Source organism: Cheilinus undulatus, linkage group 19 (genome assembly GCF_018320785.1).
Source record: "Cheilinus undulatus linkage group 19, ASM1832078v1, whole genome shotgun sequence".
Classification (NCBI taxonomy): Eukaryota; Metazoa; Chordata; class Actinopteri; order Labriformes; family Labridae; genus Cheilinus; species Cheilinus undulatus.
In genome coordinates this window covers 1723909-1751728 of record NC_054883.1, presented here as the reverse complement: position 1 = coordinate 1751728, position 27820 = coordinate 1723909, and the positions used below count along the sequence as shown (strand labels likewise).

The following is a 27820-nucleotide window of genomic DNA, read 5'->3' as shown; positions in this document are numbered from 1 at the left end:
AAGAATCATGTGTTTTTGCTGTCAGTTATAGTACTTCAAAAAAAGAATATTGGCATAGGCAAAAAAAAGTCTCATCAGCAGGTCAGACCAGGACAAATGTAGAAGATCACAGTACATGCTGCCTCTATCTGACAAATAACAGGATCATTTTATCTCCAGTGTCTCGGTGACGGTTTCTATCACTGAAGTATGACACGTCGCTATAATGTGCTTTTTCAGATGTACGGGTAGAAGTGATTTATGAAGAGAAGAGCTTAAATTGATCAGGTTGATGAGGGAAAATAGAGGATTTGTTTCTTCTCATACTTGACGTGCACAATTGAGTTTCACAACAAAAACATTTTGGCTAGTAACTTTGAAAACCCACTAGCCATGGTGGCAGGTGAAAAGTTAATGTCAAGCCCTGTATGTAGGATATAAGAATGAAATCAGCTGCCATGATAAGCTGTGTTGTTGGGGGGACTGTTGTGTGCAGATGTCTGCTGTGTCATCATCCAGTGAAAGTTGTTTCTCAGATATTTGCTGCTTAACATTACTTTAGGATTAGTTATGATTGATTTATTAAGTTTAGAGTGTATTTTGTAGGCTTCTAATTAGAAGTGAGCTACTGCTTTATAAATTACAGTAGTTGTTACAAGTGACTAACATATTTTAGTCTTATTCTTAAATATTTCAGACTACTGTGGCTGGATTATTGCTCTGAGTGGATTTTTGCAAACTCAACTGAGTTAGTTGCAGTCTCCCGCGTTGCCACATTTATTAATATAATTAATATATTAATATATAATATATTACATTAATATAACATTTACTGTGACAATACAGTTTGCTCATTTCAATAATCCTACCTCTATTCCTACAGCTGAGTTAGGTTTCTGATTTAGGACCTTTGTTTTTTTCAAAATAGCCATAACACCACAAACGGGACTAAGTGTAATATAAACTTTGCTATATACAAAATTTGTTTAGACCATAAATAATTTAATATGAGAGGTTATCATGATGGTAGCCTTTTTTGCTTGTTAAGTGTAATAGATTGTGGTATGTTTGTGGATCATCTAACGGATTAGGAATCTCTCCATCATGGATTGGCAGACTAGGGGCCCCCAAACACCATCTTGCATAGGGCCCCCACAAAGCTAGAAACGGCCCTGGCTGCAGAGCAGTGTTGGACATACAGTACCTTCTTAGGAACACTTCTGATCTCTAGACACCAGGTGAGCAGGTAGAGCAGAGAAATATTTGGGGGGATGTAGGATGGCACTTGAGCACCTAGAACCAAAGAGTAAACCCATTGTAAATGATCATAATAATGAACATAAAAATGTCACAAACAAAAGATTTTTAATGTTCTGTCGCAATGTTTTGGTTCAAAAGTCCACTGGGACATATTTACCTTTTTTCTTAGTGTCTTTACACAGAGATATGTTTACTCGATGGTTCCTCTGTTCATAGAGGGCCAAACGATGAAGCATTTCCTCCACCTCAGAGGCCCTGTTTGGGCAGAATACATCAAACGAATCCCCTGGATGATAACTCATCAATGGGTGAGTCTGAGAATGAAAAGGGAGTATCTATAGCTCAGAGCATACCTAGCTATGTTCATAAAGCAGGTAAGGAAAAGCGTCAGTGTTAAACATTACTCTGTCACACTTACAGAGATGTCCAGTTCTAAGAGAAGGGCAGTTTTGACTGAATCCCCTCTAGTCATCTGAACTGCCTTGGATATGGGTACCTCATGAAGAGTCTCTTTACTTGGCGGTGCATCAATCTGAGGGAAAATATCTGTTATATGAATGCTGGAATGTGGCACAAATACTCTTCATTAGTGGCATCTTTCCTGACCTGTTCTGTGACGTCAGCCATCTGAAGAGAGACATCCAGGTATGGAGGAGGCAAAGTGGGAACATTAAGAAAGGACTCAGACAGTGGTGGCAGGGAGCATGTCAGTGAGGTTGCCAGTGCAACAGGGGAAACCTGAGCATCACTGATTTGAGTCTCTTGTTGTGATGTAGAAACACTGGCGGCATCATTAAGCCGGTATGCCAACTTGACGCTCCCCAAAGGAGAAGCTGGCCTGTGATCACAAACACCAGTCGGTGTGGCAGAAGATGATGGAGCAGATGCAAATTTGGAGACAGTCTCTGCGGATGGTTTGGCTGAATTAAGGCTGGGTTGGTCAGTGATGCTTAAGAGGCTTAGTTGGACATCTGGTATAGATGAATCAGAAGCTTCCTTTGCTAAATCCCCTGCTTCTCCTTTTAAGTAAACAGTCCCATCAGAAGCCATTTTTAATAAGGCAGCTTTGATTGCTTTCCACAGACCTTCAAGCCAGGGGTCCACTACCACCTCCAGCCTTGAGAGAACAAAGTTGATGTGGTTTTACTCAGCAGTGGAACAAAATTAAGATAAAGACATTAGGTGAACTGAGCTTACCCTACACCATCATCTGCATATCCAGTTGGATGGAATTGTTCAGCTCCAAGTTCCTGTAGACGACGCTCAATTGTCTTTCCACAGTTACAGAAGTTTGCATAATTTGTGTCACCTAAAGCTGCAGCACACAGAAGAAAATGGATGATGATGTTTTGAAAAAAAAATATATTTTCAGAGAGTAAATATTCTGATCAGCTTTTGAAAATCACATGCCCAAGAAAGAAGCTACCTTTTTACCTAAAAGAGCATAACAAAGGTGTTTATAGTGGTCAGGTGGGAGGGTCTTCTTCTTGATGTGCTTTACAAACTGGAGGGCGTTGTCTGGTGGTTCCCCATCTCCAGTGGTAGACACAATAATCACGACTGGGGCTCTCTCCTTCTCTAAATTGTACTAGAAACAATTATATGATTATCATATAACATTTCAGTAATTATCAGGCATATCACCTCTACAAATAAGTTATTAGTGTGTTATTGAAAGCCAGATGCCAGAGATGATGTAAATTAGAAGATGGACTCTAACATACATGCTGCTTTCGGGTAAACTAATTTAGTTATGATATGCAGTACATACCTTTCCATTTTGGTTCAAGCAACTGAGCTCAGCATCCAGTCCGTGCTCCTGTGCCTCCTCAGCTATCCCCTCTGCTATGGCCTGGGCTTGACCCTTCTGAGACCCGTAAAGAACCACGAGCCGAGGTTTTACCTCGCAGGGCATCCTAAGGAAATTAAATAACAATAACATAAACACATTTTAATATTTTTTTCCGTCGTTGAGCCTTATCTTCACGTCAGCTTACCCACGTACTGCAAATTTTGAAGAAACAGAGTGCAACAGGACAACCCTCGCAGTATTGTGACTACGAGCAAACCTGAGCACCACAAACATGAAATACCCGGATGGTTCGTCAACGTCTGACGTTTGTCAGGGTTCCCAAGTGCACGTGGATTGTAGTATTTCGTGTGTTGTCATATACAGCTCTGACATTAAAAGGAGCTAAGTCAAACATAACTAAGATCATTTTCTCTCTGTTGCTGACTATAAACGATAACTCTTAACTATCAGCTCTGGCTAACGAAGGAGTATTGCCCTGTCGCGAACACGTTGCCTTCCGATTTTACGTTACGACACGTAAATCTATTTGGAGCGGCTTAGTTCCTATTAAAATGAGATACACAAGAAAGAAGTTACTGGATTATATGTTTTTTCTACCTTTTCAAAGCTTTTGTGGAAGGGAAAATCACATATCTCAGCCCCTCCCATGGATCCCGGCATTGATGAAAAATCTCGCGAGATGAGAGCTATGTCTAAAAACCAAATTGGACCAAACCATGTCACTTAAAAAAAAAAAAAAAAACACACATCATTTTGCTTCTTACCTGAAGTTCGATCAGTGAAAATACCCTTATTAACACTTGTAGCGCTTTCTTGACACTAAATATTTAACAGAATTATTATTCAAGAATACGTTTTTCGAATTTGAAAAGGAAACTACTAGGCTACTTGGTTCCGCCCTCCCCGCCCGTGGAGCCTTCCAGAAGTCGCCGGCAGACTCGTGCGGCTTGCAGCTTAGCCACACTCCAGCTTTCACCATAAAATCCAACCATTTTCTCCGTTAAACACCCACTTAAAGTCATAATACCTCGGTCAGAATGTCCTCCCTGGGGACGCTCGCTTTCGATGAGTATGGGAGACCTTTTATCATCATTAAAGACCAGGATAAGAAGACACGTTTGTCGGGGATTGACGCATTGAAGGTACAATGGGCTAGCTTGCTGAGTTTCACAGTGTCATGTAGCTCAACAAATTCGTGTCTAATCAGTTGCATTGAGGCAAACAAGTTAAGCTAATAGTGCATGTTTTTAATATTTAAATGGTGTCAAGTGTTTGGTTTACTGTCAACTGTAGCTGTTTGTACATCACAAATGGTTAGGCTGTAGTCAAAGCATTAGCTTATGAAGCTAATACTGAGGCCCATGTGCTCATGGTAAGGGGTTTTAGCCGGTGGGTGTTGCTTCCCAGGCTGCTCCCAACAATTGTTATTTTTGTGCTTGTCCATTCAGTGTGACTGAGCGTATGTGGTCAGAACGCAGTTTACACCTTTAGTCAGTTTTGAAAGCATGAATAAAATTTATTTAGTTTTTGTCTGATGTGGATGTGTTTGTGTTCTGCAGTCTCATATTATGGCAGCCAAGGCTGTTGCGTCAACTCTTAAAACATCCCTGGGACCTAATGGTATGTACAACATAGTTCTCATAACACTTGAAGTGTGGATAAGTGTGTATTCTATGTGCTTCTGTACAGCTGACCTTTTGTCAAAAATGTTTAATTTCTGCCTCTGTTAATATTCTTCCACTTCCATTTGCAAGAACTATATTTCTAACTCTAGCTCTCGCATCACTTTCCTGAACCCATTTGTCTATTTTCCAGGCCTTGACAAAATGATGGTTGACAGGGATGGAGAGGTGACTGTCACTAACGATGGAGCCACTATTCTCAGCATGATGGATGTGGACCACCAGATTGCCAAACTTATGGTGGAGCTCTCCAAGTCACAGGATGATGAGATTGGTGATGGGACCACTGGAGTTGTTGGTATGGGAAGGAACAATAAGGGGTCTAATGGGAATTTAAAGTGCTATTAACCTGGATTTGTATTTTTCTGATGTTTAAAAAGTCTGACAAAAGTTTTATCCTCTAATTTGCACATTATCATCCAACCATAGGCAGGTGTCCATTAAGGATATCATTTAGTGGTAATTGTAATCTTTGATACGAGACAGTGCACAAAGCACCACTGTGTAAAGTATTTTCTAGATTATACCGTACCAAATTTTCATTTGTTCCTTTACCGGCAGTTTTTAAGAGTCCTGTCAGTTCACAAGGTTTTAAAGCCTCATAGACTAAACACACCAAGGAAAATTTATATTCATAGTTTTATGAACACAGAAAGCCTACCAATAATCCTTCAGCCATATAGATATAAACTAATTGGGAATATGTTAAATTAGAATTTTGCTCAACTTAAATATAGTTGTGGAAGCTCTGATCAAGATGGCCTTGCACCAGTTTTCGTGATACGAGAATTTTGATATGTTGCTAATTGAAATGAAATGATATCAAGGCCAGTTTTGACACCATTGCAACACTAAAATAATCTGTTGGACACCCAAAACTGTTAGATTCAGCCCCTCATTTTCAACATGCATAAGAAAGGGATACTAAACAGTAAGTACATGCTAAATTTTTACATTTATATGTGTAGGGTTACAAATGGACAAAAAAACAAGGTTTTGTTGCAAGAAATGCATATAGACTTAACTAGAATCAAATATATCCTTTAAATTACTATGTGCTTTTGATTTGTTTTAAAAGTAGAAATGTGTCAAAATACCAGTTTGATATATTGATTTTTTTTTGCAGCAGCAGCAGCAGAGATTTTTTGCGCATCATGCAAACATTCAAGTGTCAACACAGTGGTCTATTTAAATATGACATACTTCTCACTTCTCAGTTTCTTCTCTGCCAAGTAAAACTGCATATCCACTTTGCAGTGAAATTGTTTAATGAGTGTGTTCCTGACTGAATGTAGGTTATAATATTGAATGATCTATTGCTTGAATTTGTTGAAAAATACACTATATGAGGAACCTAATAATAATTGCATATTAAATTGCAGTCACAATATTGAGGGGAAAAACGCAAATAGATTAGTTTTGCAAATCACTCTGCCAAACCTAAGTAAATGAATACTGTGGTGTTTGAGGCATGCAATATTACAAAAGCATTAAAATATCACAAGTTTTGACTCTCTTGCCTTGCACATTTCAGTTAGTTCCCTACTTCCATTGGTATAATTTTCTGAACTCTGTTCTCGTCCTTCTCTTTTTAGTGCTAGCTGGGGCTCTGCTTGAGCAGGCAGAACAGCTGCTTGATCGGGGGATCCATCCCATCAGGATTTCTGATGGTTACGACCAGGCTGCACACATTGCCATTGAGCAGCTGGACAAAATTGCAGAAACTCTACCCTGCGACCCCAATAAGACAGAACCTCTCATTGAGACTGCTATGACAACGCTGGGTTCCAAAATGTGAGTGTTGTGGATGCTGAAGGGCTGATTTTGCTGTTAACTATACTTCAATAAAATTAACAAGTAATTCTTTTCTTTAACTTTACTGTCATTGAGAGCATATAACAAAAATGCTATGAGTGATTACTTTGCTTTTGCAAAGGGCACTGATAACCTGTTGTGCATTTTGCTCCCACTGTTTGATTCTTCAAATGTAACAAGACATAACAAAAAACATTGTAAAGAAATGATTTTAGTTTGTAACACCAGCTGACTTTATTAATGTGCTATGTTGTTTTTTTAGCATCAACCGATGCCATAGACAAATGGCAGAGATTGCAGTAAATGCCATCCTTACTGTGGCAGATATGGAGAGGAAGGATGTAGACTTTGAGCTCATCAAGATGGAGGGAAAAGTTGGAGGCAAGCTGGAGGACACACAACTCATCAAAGGAGTCATTGTTGATAAGGAGTTCAGCCATCCGCAGATGCCCAAGGTCATTAATGATTCCATTAAATCAATGAATGTGTGTGTAAATATAATGTTAGACTCAAAGCATAATTGCCTAAGTTATTTTTCAGCCAAATTGTGATATCTGCTTTTTTATTTTTCTTTGAATTATTTAGGTTCTAAGAGATGCAAAAATTGCCATCCTTACCTGCCCGTTTGAGCCCCCTAAGCCCAAGACTAAGCATAAGTTGGATGTGACCTCTGTGGAGGACTACAAGGCCCTGCAGAAGTATGAGAAGGACAAGTTTGAGGAGATGATCCAACAGGTTTGTACTAAACATCCCCATTACTAAAAACTAAAATCTACCTCACTGTACCATGAGGCTAATCTTAAGATGTACATTCTAATTTTTGTTTTAGGTCAAAAGCAATGGTGCAAACTTGGCAATTTGCCAGTGGGGCTTCGACGATGAAGCCAATCATCTCCTGCTGCAGAACGAGCTGCCGGCTGTTCGCTGGGTTGGAGGGCCTGAGATTGAGGTAAGATAACCTCCTATCATGACTGAACTTCTCCATGGATATGAAGATGTTTTGCTTAAAGATAAAGTTTTACATAAAAAGAAATTTTCACAATTTTCTCACAATTTCATGACCTATGTGATGATTATTTGATTTTTGGCTTTGTCTGCAGTTGATAGCCATTGCCACAGGAGGGCGCATCGTGCCTAGGTTCTGTGAGTTGACACCAGAGAAACTTGGCACAGCTGGTCTGGTGAAGGAGATATCTTTTGGTACCACAAAAGACCGCATGTTGGTGATCCAGGAGTGTAAAAACACCCGTGCTGTAACTATTTTCATCCGTGGTGGCAACAAAATGGTAACTGAAATGATGAATTCATCCATCTGTTCATTGTCCATATATTTTAATCAGTGTCTTAATGTTAACTTTTAATTCTGTCTTCTGCTTTAGATCATCGAAGAGGCTAAGCGTGCTCTCCATGATGCCCTGTGTGTTATTCGCAACCTGGTCAAAGACAACCGTGTGGTGTACGGAGGAGGAGCTTCAGAGATTGCATGTGCTCTGGCTGTCAACCAGGCTGCAGATGAGGTAAGAAGGACAATACTTGCTTATGCTGTACGGCAGGCTAATTTTGTCATGTGAGTAATTAAATTACTGTATTCACAATTCTTTTTCTCATCCTGGTCTAACATGTTCATTTTACTGGTGTCATTCTTAGTGCCCGTCATTGGAACAGTATGCCATGAGGTCATTTGCTGATGCTCTAGAGGTAATCCCCATGGCCCTGGCTGAGAACAGTGGGCTGAACCCAATCCAGACCATGACAGAAGTCAGGGCCAGACAAGTCAGAGAGAACAATCCCTTCTTGGGCATCGACTGTCTGCACAACAACACCAATGGTAAGCAACTTTCGGACGCTCCCAACATTATACTTAAACTTATATATTAAGGAATTACAAGGAATATTAATTGTTAGATTTGTTTTTCTGTTACTCAGACATGAAGCAGCAGCACGTTGTTGAGACTCTGATTGGCAAGAAGCAACAGATCCTGCTTGCCACCCAAGTGGTAAAGATGATCCTGAAGATCGATGACATCCGAAGCCCGGGAGAGAGTGAGGATTGAAAGCCTCCTATTAATGTTTCTGAGCTGCTCTAGAGGTTGAAGGCACTTCCCAGAGCACTGTGTACAACCCGCACTGCTTACTAGTATTTATCATTTGATACAAAATGTTCAAACTGTTGATGTATCAAAGTCTCCATTAAAATGTTGGTCTGTAGACATTTCTGTTTTTATTTGAAGCCCAAAATACAGAAGCTGATTACACTTGGTCTACATTTGTGCATTTCATGACGAATGTACAGTCAATCCTCAAGATGAAAAAAAATTGCAGACTTCATCCCTAATGATTTAGCAAAATTCCTACAGAGTGGCTTAACAATCAAATTTTACAATTCAGTTTCATTTTTAAAAATCCCATTTCCGGCAAAAATAATAAACATTGACGGGACAATTTAAGTAGCACCCAATATCTTGAATTGTTCACAAGAATCACAGAACCCTTTGCATCATAAACAAGGCAGCTTTTACCATTTCTTATTTGACCTTTCTGAGTTTGTCAGACACATTAAAAATACAGCTGGTGTCTTAAGCATTATGTGTGACTCATGATACATATGCCTGACTATCTTTATATGTACTTTTTGAGCCAGTTGAGCAAGTCTGCCCTGGCCTCCAGGATGCTGGGTTTGTCCTCAGGGTTCATGTCTTCATTTTTTCGGTGGACAAACCCATGAGTCTGACCAGGGAAGATCTTCACATGATGGTCAGTTGTGCATTTTTCCTTCAGCCTCGCTTCCAAGACATTTACCTGATGATTAATGAGAAGCATGTTAGCTAGTTAGTTGTCCCTTGTAGGATATTCATTTTCACAGATTCTGTACATACAGGTATGAGAACACATTACATAACTGGTAATACAGTTTTGTTCAAAATCATTATGTTTAAAAAAAAAAGTGAGTAAAGCTCAAAATCCTTATAAAATGCATTGGGAACGCTGCATATTTTATTTTATTGCATATATTTTCCCTGGTATGGGATAAATGGGCTCGACACCATAGTATGAGAAACATCCCCTAACATGATCCTTCCATCATTTTCTGCACTTCTTTATGTTTCTCCCACTCCAATCAACTTTTTAATCAAAATATGCTGTTCTGAACATTGTTTGATATGACCCAGTTTACTCAGAATTTCAGAGAGAAATGCACTATAACCAGCATGTACATTTGCTGCCTTTACCCTTAAACAAGGGTCACCTGTTCAACACCTGTTTTTTAACAGAATGAATGCCCTTACTAATTGAACTCAACACTATTATTTTGAACACAACCCTTTTAATTAATAATTCAATTACACAGAATCAGCAGCATGCATGTCATGACTGTTGGGTCCGTTGGTTTTCTATGACTAATACACCTACTAGTAAATTATTTGCCATGTAGAAATGTAATTTTAGAGTTAATGATACAAACCTGGTCCAGTGGGATATAGAAGTCATTCCCAGCAAAGATGAACAGCGTAGGAAACTTTAATCCATACCTGTCCTCTCTGTCACGGATGATTCCTGCACAGTTTCACAAGTTCATATAAACTATTATTCACGGTTCTGTTTTCATGTACATCTCTCGATATGCAAAGCTCTAGTGTGTGCAAAGTCCCAGTTGAATCCCTTAAACACATAAACTATGACATCTAGCCATATCAATGAACTACAGACCATAAAGTGACACTCCGACTTTGATCTCTGCATAATTGAGGGAAAGGTAATGTGTGGCTATTCCTCCCCAGCAGAAGCCCACGACTCCAAAGCGTCTGGCACCGCACTGCTCCTTCAGGAAACGTAGCACTGCATCCACCTCTCTTGTGAAGAAAATTTAAACATCAGTTTGTCTTAAAAACATGAATACAGGAAAATAAAGTTGCATTCAAAAACACTACAACTTATTAATTTTACAATTTACTGACAAGAAACAGCTAAAAATGGTACATAAAATGTTTTTTAAAAATATGCTCATAGTTACTTGCTAGTGTTTGTTGGGCTTCTCTCTTTCAGCCACTCCTCTAAAATGGCCCAGTCATGTGATTGAGTCCATGGTTCCTTTCCAACAAAGAAGTCTGGCAGAACAGTACTAATCAAAGTGAACAAGCAGAGGAAGATAAACACAGCTGCATGTTAGAATTATTAACAAAACAAAGCAGGGTTTTATATTGCTTGGAGTAGTGTTTCTCAGTTGGTTGATTATACACTAAAGTGGGTGGCACTTCAAAGCAGAAGGAGAAAGTTCAGGGCTGAGCTTATCCTCCAACATTCTGAAACATTTTCCCTAAACAGATAGAAACCTTCAGTCTACATTACCAGCACATAATCGTGTGTGAGTGTCGCATTTGTGTGTGTGTCATACAGCATCAAAGCCCAACGCAAAAATGGATGAAGAGACCAGCCACTTTCCAGTTATTTTGGGGGGAAATTTGAGCCTTTATGTGCCAAACGGCCGCTCTGTAACAAGCCTAACTCCTAACGGCTAACAGACAAGCACGGTCAGAGTGAAGCATAAGTTGTGACACTGATAAATTCCACCCGCCATCATGGCTAGTTAGAGTCACACTGCTACCCGCCATGGCCGAAATCCACCCGCATTTGGCTAGTTGGCGGGTGTAAATGTCAAGCCCTGTGTACACATGCAAATGTGTCAAAGTTTTCTCAATTGCTATGACACGTTTTGCATATTCCTCCTCCCATTTCTCTAAACAGTGAACACAACAACGTTTTAAACTACTTTCACAAAACTCTGATTCCATGGTCAAAATCAATCACATTAAAACAGTTTTAACTTACTTAGAATCAAACTCTGTTCTCACATCGTAAACACAACAGTCAAAAGTCCAACACTACAGAGCAGTCATTAAACACTACATAGCAAAATAGAAAACTGGTCAATGATTGCTCTGGGAAAAAGTTATTTTTTGGAGACAGTAGTAAGGCAGTAAATAATCAAAGTTCATTACAATTGATGATACAATTGCAAAAAACAGTTTCATTTTCAAAATAAATATTTAAGGGTAAAACCTTTTACACACCTTCCATCCATACATTTTCAAAACTGCTTATCCCTTTGGGGGTCACGGGGGGGGGGGGGGGGGCTGCAGCCTATCCCAGGTGTCATTGGGTGAGAGACTGGGCACACCCTGGACTGGTTGCCAATCAATCATAGGGCTGACATATAGAACCAGGCACGCTCACATTCATACCTATGGCCAATTTAGAGTCACCAATTAACCTAACGAGCATGTCTTTGGTGGTGAGAGGAAGCCAAAGTACCTGGAGAGAACCTGCAAACTCCGCACTCCTTACCCCTGCACTGCCATGCAGCCCTTTCTACACCTTGAGAGGTGAGTATGAGAGAATTCAATACTCAAAATACTCCAGCATACCTCTCCAGCACAATTTCAAGATTTGCTGTGTTGCTTCAAAACTTTGAGTTAATCAGACTTTAAAGGTTGATTTATCATAGCAAACAACCAGAAAAGGTCTGAGTACCAAAATGTTGGGACACTGTTGTAATTGCAAGGGCAGACCACAGTGTCTGTTTTCTTTGTCAGTTTTTGTTTGGTTGTTTTTTCCCCTAAAGTAATATTAACTACTAAGTCATATTTTACACATTACATATCAGTGTGTCATCCCTTGGTGTTGTTCTATAATTAATCACTCTTTGTTTGTACAGCCCCAATTCACAACTGAAGTTATCTCAAGACACTTTACAAAGAGGGCAGGTCTAGGCTGTACTCTCTGTTTTGACCTATTATAATAGACCAGCATTAATCATTAATACTATAATAAAGACTATAGCCTCTTGTAATAAAGATCCAAGTTAATTCATTATTAAAGGATTAAAGATTAAAATCACTTTTTCATGCTTTTCTTTGCAAATAGATGTGCTAACCAGAGGAAAAAATGTCTTCAAATGAAGTATAATTCAGTTTATGTAGTTTATGAAGTTTATGTTGGATTAAGAGACTAGAATTAAAAATAGCTGCAACACCACCTCCACAACCACTGTGTCTGGTGGTGAGTATTAATAGGACTGGAAGGAGTAGACTCTTTTAAACTTACATATTCATCCTGCTGTAGCCAGGTTTCAGCTAAAAAAAAAAAGAGTCTAAATGATTTCCTGATATTAGACCATTTATTTTTAAAGATTTAGATGCAAGAGACTGGTTAAAAAAGTGTTTTCAGTTTTGACTGGCTCTTTAAATGGTGACAACTGTGCTAAAACTGTGTCTAACTTCTGCCACCAGTGTTCACCATTACACATCACAGGTGCATTCCAACTCAAAATGTGTTTTAGAGAGTGGGCTGGTGTTTAGAGTTTTGCTAAAAATAAAATTAAAAAAGAGCAAATGAGTTAGGGCTGCACAATTAATTGAAATTTGATCTAATTTCAATTTTGGCTTCTCACGATCATAGTACATAATCACGATCGACGTGTATGCAGGTTCCTACACTGTAAAAGCACCGTGAATGCACATGTGTTGCATGCGTAGCTGCAGCAAGCATGTGACGTATGTGGATCAATAATAGGAGGAGCGAGCGATTAAAAACATGACAGAATGGCAGCCTTTGGTTGAGAAGAAGGGTAGGACATAGCAGGACAATTTGCATGTTGCAAATTTTTCAAGTTTTACAGGAGTGCATGTAGATTGGGTATTTAATTTTATTTATTGTTTTTTTTTTTTTGTTGTTGTTGTTATTATTTAATATATTATTATATTATCATTTTACTTGTTACTAATTTATTTTTTATTGTTGTGGTTCAATAAATACTCAAGTTCTGATATCAATGAATGATCGTGTTTATTGATTGTGATTTCAAAATAATTGTGATTATTATTTTTGCCATGATGGTCCAGCCCAAAAATGAGTGTTGCAAATTCTGTCTAACTCTGTAAAAGTGTTAAAGGTTTTGCCAACAGGGGGTCCAATTTGATAAGTAGGTTTATTTCAATTATTTTAATAAATAATGCTGGAAATAATACAGTCTTGAAAATCCCGTGATTTTGCAGTGGATTGTTATTTAGTTAGATTAAAAGATTTCCTGATTCCCAGCCCCTGAATTCAGTCATGGTCAGTTGCGACACCGGACTTCTTCCATTCAAATAAATATTCCAACAAGTGATCGGCATTTATTCACATTAAAAGATAATGGTCATCAGCTGATAGGTATGTGTCTTAAATTTGGATGTTCTAGGTGAGGTAGCCTCTTAGTAGATGTCCTCTTTGTCTCCTCTATTGACATGACTAGTTTCCTCACATGTATCCACTATCGGCGAGCATATCAGCCATGTATCTCGTGTTAGGAAGTTCCCAGCCATAGATGTCGTGTATGACAATGACGGCCTTGTCAGATGGAGCGGATGGTTTCACCACATAAGCTCTGAGGTGCTCTATCTGGACCTCCTGGCCGAGCCCCCCATACTCCATCCGATCACCGATATCACAGGGACACGGCTTGGCTTCGTTGGACATCTGAAGACAGGAGCAGAAAGTCAGGATGGTGTAGGAGGTTGAATCAAGTTTTATGGTAGAATTAAAGCGTCCCGTGCTTTACGACTGGGTGAATTTGACTTGATTACATAAGCAAAGCAGCGATGATGATTTGGCAAACATAACTTTCTAACATTTAATGCACCTTTTCGTAAAAAGAGAAAACACAAACAAGTAAAACAAACATAAAGCAGCTCTAAAATAAATGTGCAGAAATGTGAGACATACCGTATCGTTACCTAATTTCCACCAACAAGCAGGGGTTTCAGCTGGAGTAAAAACTTTGGGTCAAAGTTCACCGTAAACTATAAAGTAGGTTCTTCTTCTTTTACAATTACCGGCAGTTTAGACGCATCTTGGCGTATTACTGCCATCTACAGGTGAACGATACTACAGCAGTCTCTATAAGACAGTTCCTCTAGAGTAGGCCTATTCCTGGGGCATGCAAAAGTTAAATAAGTAGAGGAGAGTGGGGGGATTTGTGCCAAAGGGGAAGTAGTGCCACCCCTTGTTTATAGAAAACCATAGAAGAAATTGGTCATGTGACCACATATTTTTGAAGAGCCATCCATTGTACTCATCCTGTATAAAAGGGAGACACATGGCATGAGAGGTAAGCACATTTTGGCTCAAAAAACTGATTTTTGCCTTTCAGAGTAAAATTTCTATGACCAAGGTTTTTTGATTGTTTTGTCTGAACAATTAAAGACAAGTTCAAAAACATTTCACACATGTTATAGTGCTTTATTAGGCTACACAATGAGTCTATACAGTTAGCATGATATTAGCTCTAAACTGATGGATCATGCTAGTTTTTCAAAAATAATGGGGCTTGGGTGATTTGTGCCAAAGGGCCTGGGTTAAGTTGTGCCAGTGGCACACCCATAAACCCAGACCCAAAGATACATCCCAACCCTGACACCCACACAACCAGACCCAAAGACCCACAACTCCAGACCCACACACCCAGAAACACAAATCCCAGACCAACAGGCCTAGACCCTAACCCACACACCTTCTCACCCAGACCCACACACACTGACACACCCACCCTAACAAATCCACACACCAACACCTACACACCTAGAACCCAGTAAAGAAGGGCCAAGAACAGCTGGAGAAGTGAGGAGAAGGTTATGCCTCATCAGTGTTTGATTTACCTGCCATTTGTTTAATTTAGCTAACACTGATTTCAGTTTTGAGTTTGCACCATGCTATTAAAGAGCAGTTTTATTCAGATTCTAACTGGCCTAAGCCACAATGAGATGTTCAGAATTGGCCAATATCACTTTATTAAATGATTACCAAATATCACATATTGTGTATTAAAGATTTTTGTGTTTCCCCAAAAACTAGAAAATATGACTTATTCCATTAGTTTAATAGGGTGATGAAATCTAAATAAAACTTAGATGAGTAATTTTGTATTGAATTTGTCTTGCTTTTATATAGCATTACAGTTTATGAGATTAAAATGTTCTGTTTTACTTTAATTATCTTCAATAATCACTGGCACAATTTACCCCAACATATTCTCCCCAAAGGCACAACTTACCCCGCACCGGGGGCAAGTTGTGCCATGAGACCACATTTTTTCTGAAAGCTATATTTCTTAAACAGTTTATTTCAGATCCAAAGTTATTGTTCCCAGGGATGCACCACATCCTGAAATATATGTACATGTAAGTTGGAGGCATTACTGTCACGGCCTCACTTTAAAGTCACTTTGAGTAAAAACTGGCACATCTCACCCCACTCTCCCCTACTTCTCTAATCAGTGGGGGGTTCTCACATTGGCCAAGCAACACTTTAACTGATAAGCAATAAATTCCCATTTCTGAGAATTTTTTTTAAACAGTGTGTTTCTCTCTTTTGTGTAGTTCCTACACTGAATTACAGTGAGAATTACTGTTTGAGGGCTCCCACAAGCACACAGCTGTCTGGGATGTTTCCTAATCATATGTAAATACTTATTTAACCCACAGTATCCCAGCCTCAACCTGTTTAACTTCACAACATCCTTACAGTTTCCAGAAAAACAGAACAATTTCCTAACTGAAGGTTGAATATTAAAATAATGTCTACCTCTTTTTTCCTTTTACCAAGTTTCTTGCCACTCCTGCTCAAGCTCTTCTTTGGATTTTATTTCTGTATTCAGTTTTACCATACCTAAACACGTATAGAAGTTTGCTTTAATGCTGATTTTATCAGCAATTTCATTAGCCATAACCCCAGAATGGCCTGAAACACAGAGTAGTAAAATGTCACAGTCTATCTCCTCCATTCTAAAAAGGGCAATAAAATTTCTTTAACAAGGTCAGGACTTGCTGACACTCTGCTTTGTTTTAAGGACATCAAAGCTGCAGCTGAGTCTGAACAAATAACTACTTTTTCTGGCTTGACTTCTATGTGAAAAATATGGTTAAAACTTGTTTTTTTCGTATTTAACAATTATTTTCTTTTGAAAATCTGATGACATAAATATGTTGAACATAAGTTTTCTCTTCCATTGCACTCCAAAATAAGTTTCAAAAACTTTAAAAAATGGATGACATCAATCAAATTTGTTATGAACTACAACTCCCTAAAGCCACTTCATGCAGCTTGGAACACATCAGCGCCATATTTGTAGTTCTCTTAATTTCCTAACCAGGGTTGGAAATAGGGTCACAAAAACATACATCCCCTACTTGTATCACTTATCTCATGCAGCCGGAATACTTTTGCAGACTACATGATCTGTGTTACAGTAAAGTCAATTTAAAGCCTTATTTCTATGACTTTGCCTATTTTTCTAGAAATGGTCATTTGGGCAGGTAGGTTCCCATTTTGCAAAGCACGTTTATAAATAGGAGTGTAACTCATACTTCTGCTGACTGTATAGAAATTTACTACAGCCAAAATAACTGTGGAAAAGAATATATGCCACATATTTTATTCATTCAAACACATGGGTTTATTTTGTGCCGTTTTTGCCGTTATTCAATAAATGCAGTTTAGTATGCTAGTTCTTCCGGTCTTAATATCTCATACAGCAATAGAAATATTTACAGAAAATATCAAGGATTTATGAAAGCCATTACACTGCATCTTATGAACTATATAAAAATATAAAGATATGCCTTTGATTTTATATCATTTCACCAACAAAAACTGAATATCAAGTTGTTTACAACTTCTGCTATTATAATATTAAACCTCATGATACAAAAATTGCTTATTCAAACCTATAGATTTGGAGAGGAAAAAAAATATGTACAGTGCTTAACAAATTTATTAGACCACCACCCAAAGTAAGGTTTATGCCACAGCTGCCCTAAATGAACATCACTGGTATTTACCAAAATCATTTCTTATGTTTCTGCAATGGTTAATACACCAATATGTAGAAGCTCTTTAAACCAAATGATATTTTTAGTGCTAAAATATCATTATTATTGTTAGCCATGAATTTTCAAATGTACTGATTTACAAAAAAACTGAAAAAAAGTAAAGCACATAATTATTTCTTGATTAATATGTCAAATTATAGTTATTTACCTGAACAGTATAAGAGTATAAAAAGGTGAATTCAGTTTGAAATTTCTCATTCCTGTTCAAAATGGTAAAACATTGAGAGCTGACTGAAAATGAAAGAGTCCGCATTAAAGCACTTCATGATGCTGGATGGTCTCTGAGACAAATATGACAGGTGGTCTAATAAATTTGTTAACCACTGTATGTAGTACAAAGCACTTCTGAAGCAAATGTCTTTCTGATGTTTTTGGTTAACTCAAAAGATTGCTTTAGCTGTTTTTTTTAATAATTTGAGAGAAGCTCTTTTCAAAATGTTCCTTGGTATAGAATAACACACAGGGAGACTAAAAATATTTGGTGTAAATTGTAAAATTAAAGGTTTCATCATAGCTGGCTATATTTTAAGATTATCCCAGAGACAAGAATTGTCTTGAAACAATTTATTGTTCAGAAAGAGCCATTTAAATTTGTTCGGTTTGTGTTTATGCAAATAAAATGATCAGCAACATAGTATAAGTGACAGAACACAGCCTGATTCACATTGCAAAGGGAAATCATTTATACTGAGGATTTAAGGCTGTGATTTTCAAACTTCATTTATCTAAAGCACACCTACGATTGCTAAGACAGAGCCAAATCTAAATATACACCATCTTTGTCTGCATGCAAACAATTTAGCGTGTTTTACAGTGTCTTTAGATGCAAAGTCTTGGTACATAGTATTGAACAAAGTGCCTTAAGGCATACCCCTGTACCTCAGCACACATTCTGGTCACCACTGAATTAAGGTAGAACAATGACATAACAAGTAATTTCCCCCAATGGGTATGAACCTTTAATCTATAGGATCTTATACGTTTTAGTGTTTCATCTTATTTTGTCATTGGTTGAAACTTTTTGTGTAGGGTCCCAGGCAGAGCTTCTGAAAAACACCTGCAACAAAGAGAAACATAGCAAATCTAACATAAGCCCTAAACAATGATGCAACTCAGTCTTCAACATCATCATCATGTTGCAGTGTCTGCTCCAGGGGCTGAGACAGGCAGGGATTGTCTGAGGTGGAGTTACTTTGAGCAGGAACAACTTCTTGCTGGTGAAACATCCATGTGGCGGTATGTAGCTGTTGTAGGAGGGGCTGACTGAGGACAGGTTTCCCGACACGCTGCTCTGTTGCATGTTGGCATGCTGCTGACAGAGGTAGTCCATAATAGTTCTCATTTCTTGAAAAGCATGAGCTTTTCCTCAGCTGCCCAGGTCATGTGATATAAAGCATTATCTGGTTTCTTGGACATTTTCAGTTTCATCTTCTTCAATCTGGGAGAGGAACAAAAGAAAACAGTGTCATATCAAGTGGTGAACAGAGAAGTCATTAGCAGGTGCTGGCAGAATATTAACTACGGTAGTTTTTAGTGTTATGATGATGTACTTACAGTCTCATCAAGGCAGAAGAATACAGGCTGAGGGGGATCACATGCAGAATCTTCTTTGTAGGGAAAAACTACGACTGTGTGGTGCTGTACTCAGTTACACAGCTTCCTGCTTTGCTCAGTGCTGGGGTATCTGTAGATCTGACCTGACAAAACATTGCATACATTATGAGAGACCTTGTTGAAAACTGTTTAGCTATCTGAACAATGGTCAGTTAATGCAGCATGCAATGACATTACAGTTTCTTACAACAATACACCAAGTTATTGACTACCTCATTGCAAGGCTATGTGATAAAACCTTGGCTTTATGTTAAGGCACATCAGAACAGCTCATTTAACTACATCCCTTATTACATACACATATGAACCTCTCACTTGACCTTAAAGAGGTGGATAGGCCTGACAATTTCCATGCAATATAATATTTGTCATCTTATGGAAATATTATAGATATCATTGTGATCGCTGAAGTTACTTACTTATTGGTCTTGCTTTCCATGGGTGATCATTTTTTCTTCTTTTTCCTGACATCTTCTAATGCCTTGCTCAGAAACCAGTTCTATATAGAAAAAAAAGGGGACAAGACAACTATCAGAGTTCCCAAAACTTAAATCTAAAATTTAAAAAAATGCTGTGACCTAATTCTCACTGTATGTGCATGGTTTAACTTATGACCAAAGTAATGTCTTCTTGTACAGGAGCAGACATTTAGTGAGCTTTATCTGACCTGCTGAAAGAGCCTAACCTCTATAAAAATGTAGTCTTCCAATACTCTAACACATTTGATTATACAGACCATTTTGTATGTAAAGCTGAATTCTACTGCATGTTTCGTTTATAAACTTAAACCTGTAAGCACAGTGGTTAATTAGAATAATCAGGCTATGAAGCACGGAAAAAACCGAGGTCAGTAGATTTCCTCTGCCATTATGAAGAGCGCAATCAGTCGACGTAGTCATCTCCTTTGTGACTTGGGTAAATCTGCATTAGAAAGACCAAAGCCTTCCCCCTTCTCCTTCTGTGAGCCCAACCCATGGAGTGCTGTACTGGATCTGAGATTTTAGTGAAGTTATAGAATGTTACATACCCCAACAGTGAACATACAGTATATTCTACAGTGTAGAACAGTGCAGCTTGTGTAGAAATGTTAGACTGGAAATTTCTAAAGGACATTTCTCCACCTTCCATGAGTATACTGGATAGACAGATCAAAGCAGGTCAAACAGAGGGGGGATAAAGTGTACCTGAAGTCTATATTGAGTCAGTAAGATTACTGACATGGTTAATCTGTGCCCATATATGTAAAAAAACTAGTATGGCCAATAAGAAGTTGGGTGGGATGCCTGCTTATTTATGATTAAATTATACTATAGCATAACTGAGGGCTCTGGAGAGGCTCAGGGCTGATGTAGGTAGGATCGGCCAATCTTTGCCAATAAAAAATGAAAATGACTCATCTTTGCTTACAGATTTAATTGCCTATTGTAAAAACATGTGTCTGAACTTGATATTTGTGGGAAAAGCAAGTACAGTAAGAAATTTACCAAAACTGTACATGTTATGGATGTTTTGATGCAGCAAAACAAGCTATTTTAAAATTGTATAGATTAATTTTCCTCAGTCCTAATAAAGCATTTTACAGCTATGGTCCTCATCATATAACTTAATCTACCAGTATAGGATCTCAAGAAATCCTGTACATCCTGATCAGGAACAAACGGGATAGTCCCTATGGCAGCTCTATCACATTTGTAGCTGTTTCCTCACAAGGCCAAATTTCGCATCAAGTCAACTGATTTATCTCCATCTGTCCAGAAAACAAACATGTTGAACATTTAGACAATATTTGTGGCAAATGTAAAGCTTAAAAAATCTATGAACAAATGCTGAAAGATACACAAGGTTACTTCATGCTCTTTTGTTTTCAAAAACCCAGCTTAACAGAAATGATCACTACTACTAAATAATAAATATATACTAGTATATATATATATATATATATATATATATATATATATATATATACACACACACACACAGTGTAGACTTAGTACTTAATCCATCCTCACGTTGTTCTCAGTTTTTTTCTAATTTGGTAAGCAGTAACACATACACATACACATACATTCTTGAACATACCCTCTTATCTGCAGGAGATTCCAGCTGTGGTGCTCAGCTCTAAAATGGGAGCTGCTGAATTTCAAAACATGGGGTGCTGATAGGTGGAATAAAGGTGGATCAACATGAATCAGGTCTGTTGGAAAGAAGAACAAACATGGTCATTTCATCTACAGTAAAATCTTTACTAAATTTCAGATTATAAAATCCACATCTGACACATAGTTGGGAAAATAAATGTGATATATAACGCAAATAACTTTCAAAAGGATCTACATTTAACTTTGGGGCATTAATTTTAAATAAATTAATGCATTTCAACATTCTGTAACAAACCCTTTCATGTAGCATCATGATGTTGATTTTTATAGAGGCCCTGATCTTTACTCTGATTCTAGATTTTTTTTTTCTCTATGGTGACTGCAGCCCACTGTTATTTACAGATATGACACACACACAAAGAAATACTTTCAAGTCATCATGACATGTTAGAGGTAGTTCAAACAAACTTTAATTTCTTTAAATGGACCTTAGTGGGCACAGACCAAAGAGAAATTAAATTATGTTTTTCGGTGCGTGTGTATTTTAAGTTTTATGGTAATACAATGTCATGGCTTTTATCAAAATAAGATATCCACTGTTGTGTTGAGCGGAAAATATCATTAAACAGGAGCATTTGAGGCATCTGTGTTTTTTGCGATCAAATTTTTATTAACATTTTCAACGATATGCAGTTCATTGTGTTGTGTTCGGTAGTGTAGTTGGACCCAGAATGCGGAAACGGAGGAGCAGGTTTAAACAGTTTTATTGTGCAGGTAAGTGAACAAGGGAGGGGGGATTCCAAGAGTCCAGGTGAGTGAGAGAGTGCGCTGGTGCTGGCTGCGGTGATCTGGGCTGGAGGCACTGGAAGAAAAGGAGAGGCACGTTAGAAGTGAGTTCACAAAAAATCAAGCACTGGAAATCACTGGTAACAATCATCAAAGAGCACTGGAACTTCTCTGAAGATCTCGAGAGAGAGAGAGAGAGTGAGCCTGGAGCTGGAGTTACCGTGAGGTAAGGTCTGCAAGACTCAGGCGCTGTAGAGAGCTGCAGCCGATCTTAAGTAGTGTCCGTCAAATGAGTGATTCGCTGCAGGTGTGGACTCTCCACAGCACCGGGGGGGAGGGGTGGATGCCTCAGGGAGAGCAGAGTAAAGTTAGCAGCCAGCACGAGACTCCGGAAACCGGAAGTAAACCAAAATAAATCAATGAAAACAAATTAAAACACCACACATTGTAGAAACAATTAAATAATACAATTCAAGGCATAACGAATAAAAATAAAACAAACCAGGGCAAAACAAAAATATACAGATGGCAACGTCCCCCCTACCCAGATAGATCTCAATGAAATATAATAAAACATAATATGATAACAGTGATAAATAGTGATGATAAATGGTATATAATAATAACAATAATAACAGTAAATATTAGTAATACCAGGTTTCAGGCAGTTTTCTGTTCTACCATTAGTACAGCTAAGTCCCCCCACTTGTATCCAGGGGCATACAGACTTTGCAGCGGTAGGCAAAGTCACCACAGGCGGATCCTCATCTGTAGAGTCCCCACCCACCACCACAAAGCCAGCATACCTCCACTCCCCTGCCACTGAGGAGAAGTAACAACCAAAGAGGTGAAAGGCAGATATTGTCCTCACAACAAAACGCACATTAACACACCATCCTTCACAGATGATCATGAAGTTGCATGAAAATGATCAGATGCAGCGACAAATCACAAAAAATTTTTTGATCATGTCTATTGATCTTGCCCAAGATGAAATCATTCTTGTATTAGCTCCATGTTACCTAGCCACTGAGAGGAGGCATCTGTGTTTATGTTTGTTGTGTTTGTCAGCTGCTGTAACGCTGGGTTTATGAGCACCGATATGTCCACTAGTCAAGCAAATACCTCCCTATCATTCCTTATATTTTACATCTGAACAAGCTGATCACATTTAACTGGAGAAAATGTTTGTGAGGCAGCTTACAAAAGACTAGGTAGCTAAATGCTAAAACTCATTCAAAAATCACATAGGCCCAATCCCAATGTCCATACTCACTGACTTTGAGGCGCGGTCCCGCTAAGCCTGTGAGCATGGCGGTAGCCAGCTATGAGGTCACCGAGGTCTGGACCTCACAGCATGTTAAACACATATTAAAGGGATACGTCAACATTTTGGCAAATGCACCCATGGCCATAAGTCCTATAGTCTTAGTAACAGGTTTGTTTCCTTTAGTTGTCGGTGCAAGCTGTTTCTAGATCTGGGGGGACCGATATTCCAGCTGCACAGCTAACGCTATGTTAGCAGACAGAGTTTTTGCTTTCCCTCATCAAACTCATCAAATACACAATCCAACACTCCAAAATGCTCTCGTGGACAAGTTGTGACCTGCACATTCACCACACTTTGAAATAATCATTGAACATCAGGTGTTTTAAAGTTAAATGCAAAGCCGGAACTACACTTCAGACATGGCTGCTGCACTGTCTCACTCCGCCCAGTGGTTTACTCAAGAAAGTAGTTCCAAGTATTTACTTCATGTGTCATAATGTTAAATAATTATACGTTATTATTTCATAGCGTGGTGAATGTACAAATGTTGAGGTACCCCTTTCACACACCGGACAGCTTTTATTTTGAAACTGCATGAAGGAAGTAATCTGAATACACCTAGAAACACTGTTCCCTCTAGGGAGTTTATTGTGCAATTGCGCACTACTAAAAAGAAGTTATCTGATTAATGTTTCTTCTCATTTCAGGCCTTTTAGGCCGGAACATGCATTTGTACATTCGCTGATTGTGTGTCCCTTACTCTTATTGCTACACACACACACACAACTATTTTTGAGTCCCTATCGGTCCCACAGCACATTGTTATTCATTTAATTTATTTTGGTATCCACAGGAACGACTGGCTGAAAAGAAATGTAAAGGAGAATCCTTTCCATCGGTGTTATTTTGCACCAATAACTAGTCCCTTCTGTCGTTAGTGCTGGCCTCTGTGGATGGGGTGCAGTCCGTAATAAGACTGTTTTGCATGCCAGAGGAACATTTTTTGTGCTGATTTTTCCATATCCTCCCATGCTCCTTATTTACATACTTTTGAATAAGACTGTGCGCTGTTTGTTCCACTGAGCACCTTTTGTGTGCATTCTGTGTCATCTAGTGTGGATTTAACCTATGCTCCAGTAATCTGGTGGTGTCTTTTTTTGGACAGATTTTCGAGCTGTAAAGGGTGCAATAGGAGTGCTATTCTTTAATGTATCTGCCCCATTAGTTGGAGGACAGGCTGGTGAAGCTATCAGTAGATGGCAGTATTACTGTCTTTGATTATATTATTGCTTGCTCATAAACCAACATTCACCTAGTAGATAGTCTTTGTCTGCCTGTGTGTTTCCATTATTATCAGTTATTGGTAGTATTGGTATGGGAATCATCCAGTTTTCAACATCACCCTGAGAAAAACAGTAAACCTTACAGTAAAACTGTCACAAGTATTTTCTAGAATACATTCTTTTAAGTTGATTGATTTGCACATTACAAAACAAATAAGAACAATGAAATATAATTTCAAAAAGACACCATGCAGGGAAGGCTACAAGCCAAAAAGGCTTATCAAGACACCTTCCCCTGATACAATTTGACCATCTTCTTATTGTTAGGCAGCAAGGAGGCAGAGGGGGCATTAACTCACAGATAGCTACATATTTACATGACATAAAGCATTTCAGTCAGATCCAAGTTCTGTTGCATGTTCAAAGACCTTCATTCACAGGTTCTTTCTTAAATTTTTCTCAATCCATCTTTGTGTCTGGCGTCCATGAAGAACACCACAGTGCATTCAATTGTGCTGTTGCCTGTCTGAGTTATGTGGAGTGTCTTAAATCAATGGGCTGGCAGTGTCTATGTCTAAAGTTTCACTTTTCTCCCTGTGCACTAACACAAAATACATTCATTTATAATACTGTCCTTCCTGTGAATAAACCACTTGAAGGCTTCTACCACAGCTCCTGAATATTTAGTGTGCTACACCTCAATCTCAGCAGGTCTTCATCTGGTTGGAAAAAAAAGGGTTAAGTAATGCGGAAATGAAAACACTGCAGTCAAGTATAAAGTGTTGATTTAAAAAAAAAATTACAAACAACAACAAACTCAATAGAACAGAGTAACAACTTTTTCCAAACTATACAGTGGAAAGATTTAATAACCTGACATGCCAGATGGATTTGTTTCACACATCCATCCGGGAAAGCTGCAACAGGAAATGTTTGAGAAAAGGCAGAGGCTTTGAAAAAAACTCAGAATGTGATTGGATGAATGTTCTGTCTGTCACATCTCTACGTGCGCAGTTACCAAGGATTAACGCAAAACATGGCAACAATAGACATGGAAGTACTCGACTTTTGTCAATTTTGAAAAGAAAACAATCCACTGCTGTTCTTTGTTCTTCTTTTAATGAAGAAATGTGGTCAAGTTCTGATAAAACTGGTGCTTTAGCAGCATCCACGCTAATCTTTTCCTCCATAACTGCACCTGCTCTTGCTGCTGCTTGTTTACGTCACAACTCTGCTGTGCCTGAAAGTACTGCCCCTCATCGCTGATTGGTCCTGTCACTTTCCAACCGGGCCCAAACGGTTCAGATGGGAGCCTTGCAAGATGGAGTCACCGGTGAAAAACAAGGAAACGGGCGTACCTATCTGCTTTGCAAGGTTAAAGATTTAATGTTTTATCCCCTGAGAACACCACTTAGTGCCTCAACAATCTCTTCCATCCCAGTGAGTAGGAAATGGCCCTCCCAAAATGAGCCATCCCTGCACTGGGGCAGGCCGGGGACGTGCGGACCCACTGCTCCACACAGACCTGGCAGCCAACAAGTCACAATGGGTCGTGAGATGACATCTGAAAAGACAGAAACACAGAAATTGAACATCAATTTTGTTTTTTTGTTTCTTTTATTTTGTAGTTGTTAAGAGTGAGGAATTATAAATAAGAAACAAAGGTTAATTCATAGAGGTTGAGGATAATATTCTATTTCAGAAAGCAAAGAGAGGACTTAAAGTACTTAAAAGCACCACCAAGTGGAAGCAGTGTTAAACAGTGAACATTTGCTGCACTAGCCATGCAAATAGAAAGCTGATAAATGAATAAATCACGTAAAATGGACTTGCACTTGTGTCGCACTTTTCTAATCAGGGCTGAATACTCAAAGCGCTTCCTGTCATGTAATTTTTAGTATTTTTTGAAAAGCAATGTTAAAGAACATCCCTTTGTGAGGCAGCAACTAAATTTCCACACCTCAGTTGTTGTCAGGAAAATGATCACTGCTAATCCATTTTCTTTTTTTTTTAAAGATTTGTTTTTGGGCCTTTTCATGCCTTTATTGGATAGAAGAGGACAGTGGATAGATTCAGAAACAGGGATGAGAGTGGGGGAGAGACATATGGCAAAGGGCTTCAGGCTGGATTTGAACCCGGGCTGCCCATGTACATGGTGCGTGCCTCAACCACTCGACCACCGGCGCACTTGCTAATCCACTTTCTTAGCAGAATTAAAGAACATTTGGAAGAAGTGGGAGGGAAGATAGGGCTTGCTCCATTTCTTCTCATATCAGGAAAAAAACACATTGTTGTGTATATGTTTACACAAACCTAAACACATATGTATATCATGTAGATGGTTTCATATTACGATCATGTCCAATTGACAGAGATTACAGCATTTACATGCTCTGTCCATTTTCACCAAATCCTGATTAAAGATTCCCATTGACCCTTGAAAGTAAAAGACAACTTCTCCAGAATGTAAATATCCTGAATAATACTGATCCGTTCTTCAACTGTGGGGGCCTCAGGTTTTAACCATTTTCTAGTGATAGTCTGCCAGAAGCATTGCCGGCAGCTTTTTATCTTTAAGAGTCCAGTTATCAAATGAAATGTCTCCCAAATACAGGGTTTTAAACTTACAGGGGATTTTACCCCTAAAGATGTTACTTAAATGTTTGCTCTCAAAGCACTTTTACCCCACAGCTCACAACATTCACCCCATGTTCTCATATTATATTAACTGTTTTATATTACCATGTAACTGCTGGAGCTGGGGTTCAAACCCACAATCTTCTGATTGTGAGATGACTGACTCTACCTTCTGAGCCACACTTGCATCCATTGGATAAAGTCACATGAAGAATACAATAGAATCACAGAGTAGATGTAGGACTACCAGTGGCTCTTTGATGCTTGTTTGCAAGTGTCTGTATCTGGGTTTGTGATGCTGCACAATCTAAGTTCACCTCTCTTTTAAACCCATCTGAGGAGGGAGCTGTGCCTTGTTGAAATTAAATATACCACATGCAAGTACTTCAGTGTTTGGTAGAATATATCTTTTTTATAACAACGGTTCTATGCAACAAAACTTAAACCATTTCATCATCTGAGGTAATCTAAATGCAGAGAGATATCATTAAGACATTCTGCAACCAACATGAATCCCATGTATCTCCACAGTCTGAGACTGGACTCTGTCCTCCGAGATGATGCAGCTGGCCCCCACAGAATGGGGTTTAACAGAGACTAACTCCAGAATTTGAACATTTGTGGGATCAGCTTGGGTGTGCTGTTGGTGCCAGAGTG

At 38.7% G+C, this 27820-nt stretch overlaps 3 protein-coding genes across 5 annotated transcripts in view; 1 reads left to right on the top strand and 2 right to left on the bottom strand.

Annotated features, from left to right (window-relative positions):
- mtrr (5-methyltetrahydrofolate-homocysteine methyltransferase reductase) overlaps positions 1–3703 on the bottom strand; it is a 92169-nt gene extending 88466 nt beyond the window's left edge. The window contains exons 1-8 of one of the 2 annotated variants that reach the window (XM_041814185.1): positions 3650–3703; positions 3011–3155; positions 2674–2827; positions 2437–2554; positions 1846–2356; positions 1658–1771; positions 1397–1553; positions 1184–1272 (exon numbers count right to left, since the gene is read on the bottom strand). In XM_041814185.1, coding sequence (XP_041670119.1) covers positions 1184–1272; positions 1397–1553; positions 1658–1771; positions 1846–2356; positions 2437–2554; positions 2674–2827; positions 3011–3154 — 1287 coding nt within the window. In that variant the 5' untranslated portion in view covers position 3155; positions 3650–3703. Of the gene's footprint in view, positions 1–1183; positions 1273–1396; positions 1554–1657; positions 1772–1845; positions 2357–2436; positions 2555–2673; positions 2828–3010; positions 3156–3236; positions 3603–3649 lie in introns of those variants that run through there. The other variant, XM_041814184.1, reaches the window with a different exon arrangement.
- Positions 3704–3951: 248 nt separating this feature from the next.
- Positions 3952–8757, top strand: cct5 (chaperonin containing TCP1, subunit 5 (epsilon)). Its single transcript, XM_041814205.1, has 11 exons — positions 3952–4194; positions 4612–4672; positions 4868–5032; positions 6330–6528; positions 6812–7004; positions 7135–7284; positions 7379–7498; positions 7650–7835; positions 7929–8066; positions 8197–8377; positions 8476–8757. The coding sequence occupies exons 1-11, from the start codon at positions 4090–4092 to the stop codon at positions 8601–8603; spliced, it is 1626 nt and encodes a 541-aa protein (XP_041670139.1). The 5' UTR covers positions 3952–4089; the 3' UTR covers positions 8604–8757.
- cmbl (carboxymethylenebutenolidase homolog (Pseudomonas)) lies at positions 8748–14412 on the bottom strand. Of its 2 annotated transcripts, none has more exons than XM_041814207.1 (6): positions 14311–14412; positions 13850–14064; positions 10562–10669; positions 10258–10400; positions 10013–10104; positions 8748–9348 (listed from the first exon to the last, which is right to left on the bottom strand). In XM_041814207.1, the coding sequence occupies exons 2-6, from the start codon at positions 14062–14064 to the stop codon at positions 9169–9171; spliced, it is 738 nt and encodes a 245-aa protein (XP_041670141.1). In that variant the 5' UTR covers positions 14311–14412; the 3' UTR covers positions 8748–9168. The 2 variants fall into 2 exon arrangements, with proteins under 2 accessions (XP_041670141.1, XP_041670142.1); XM_041814208.1 differs by having other exon boundaries at positions 14322–14387.
- Positions 14413–27820: the final 13408 nt, after the last annotated feature.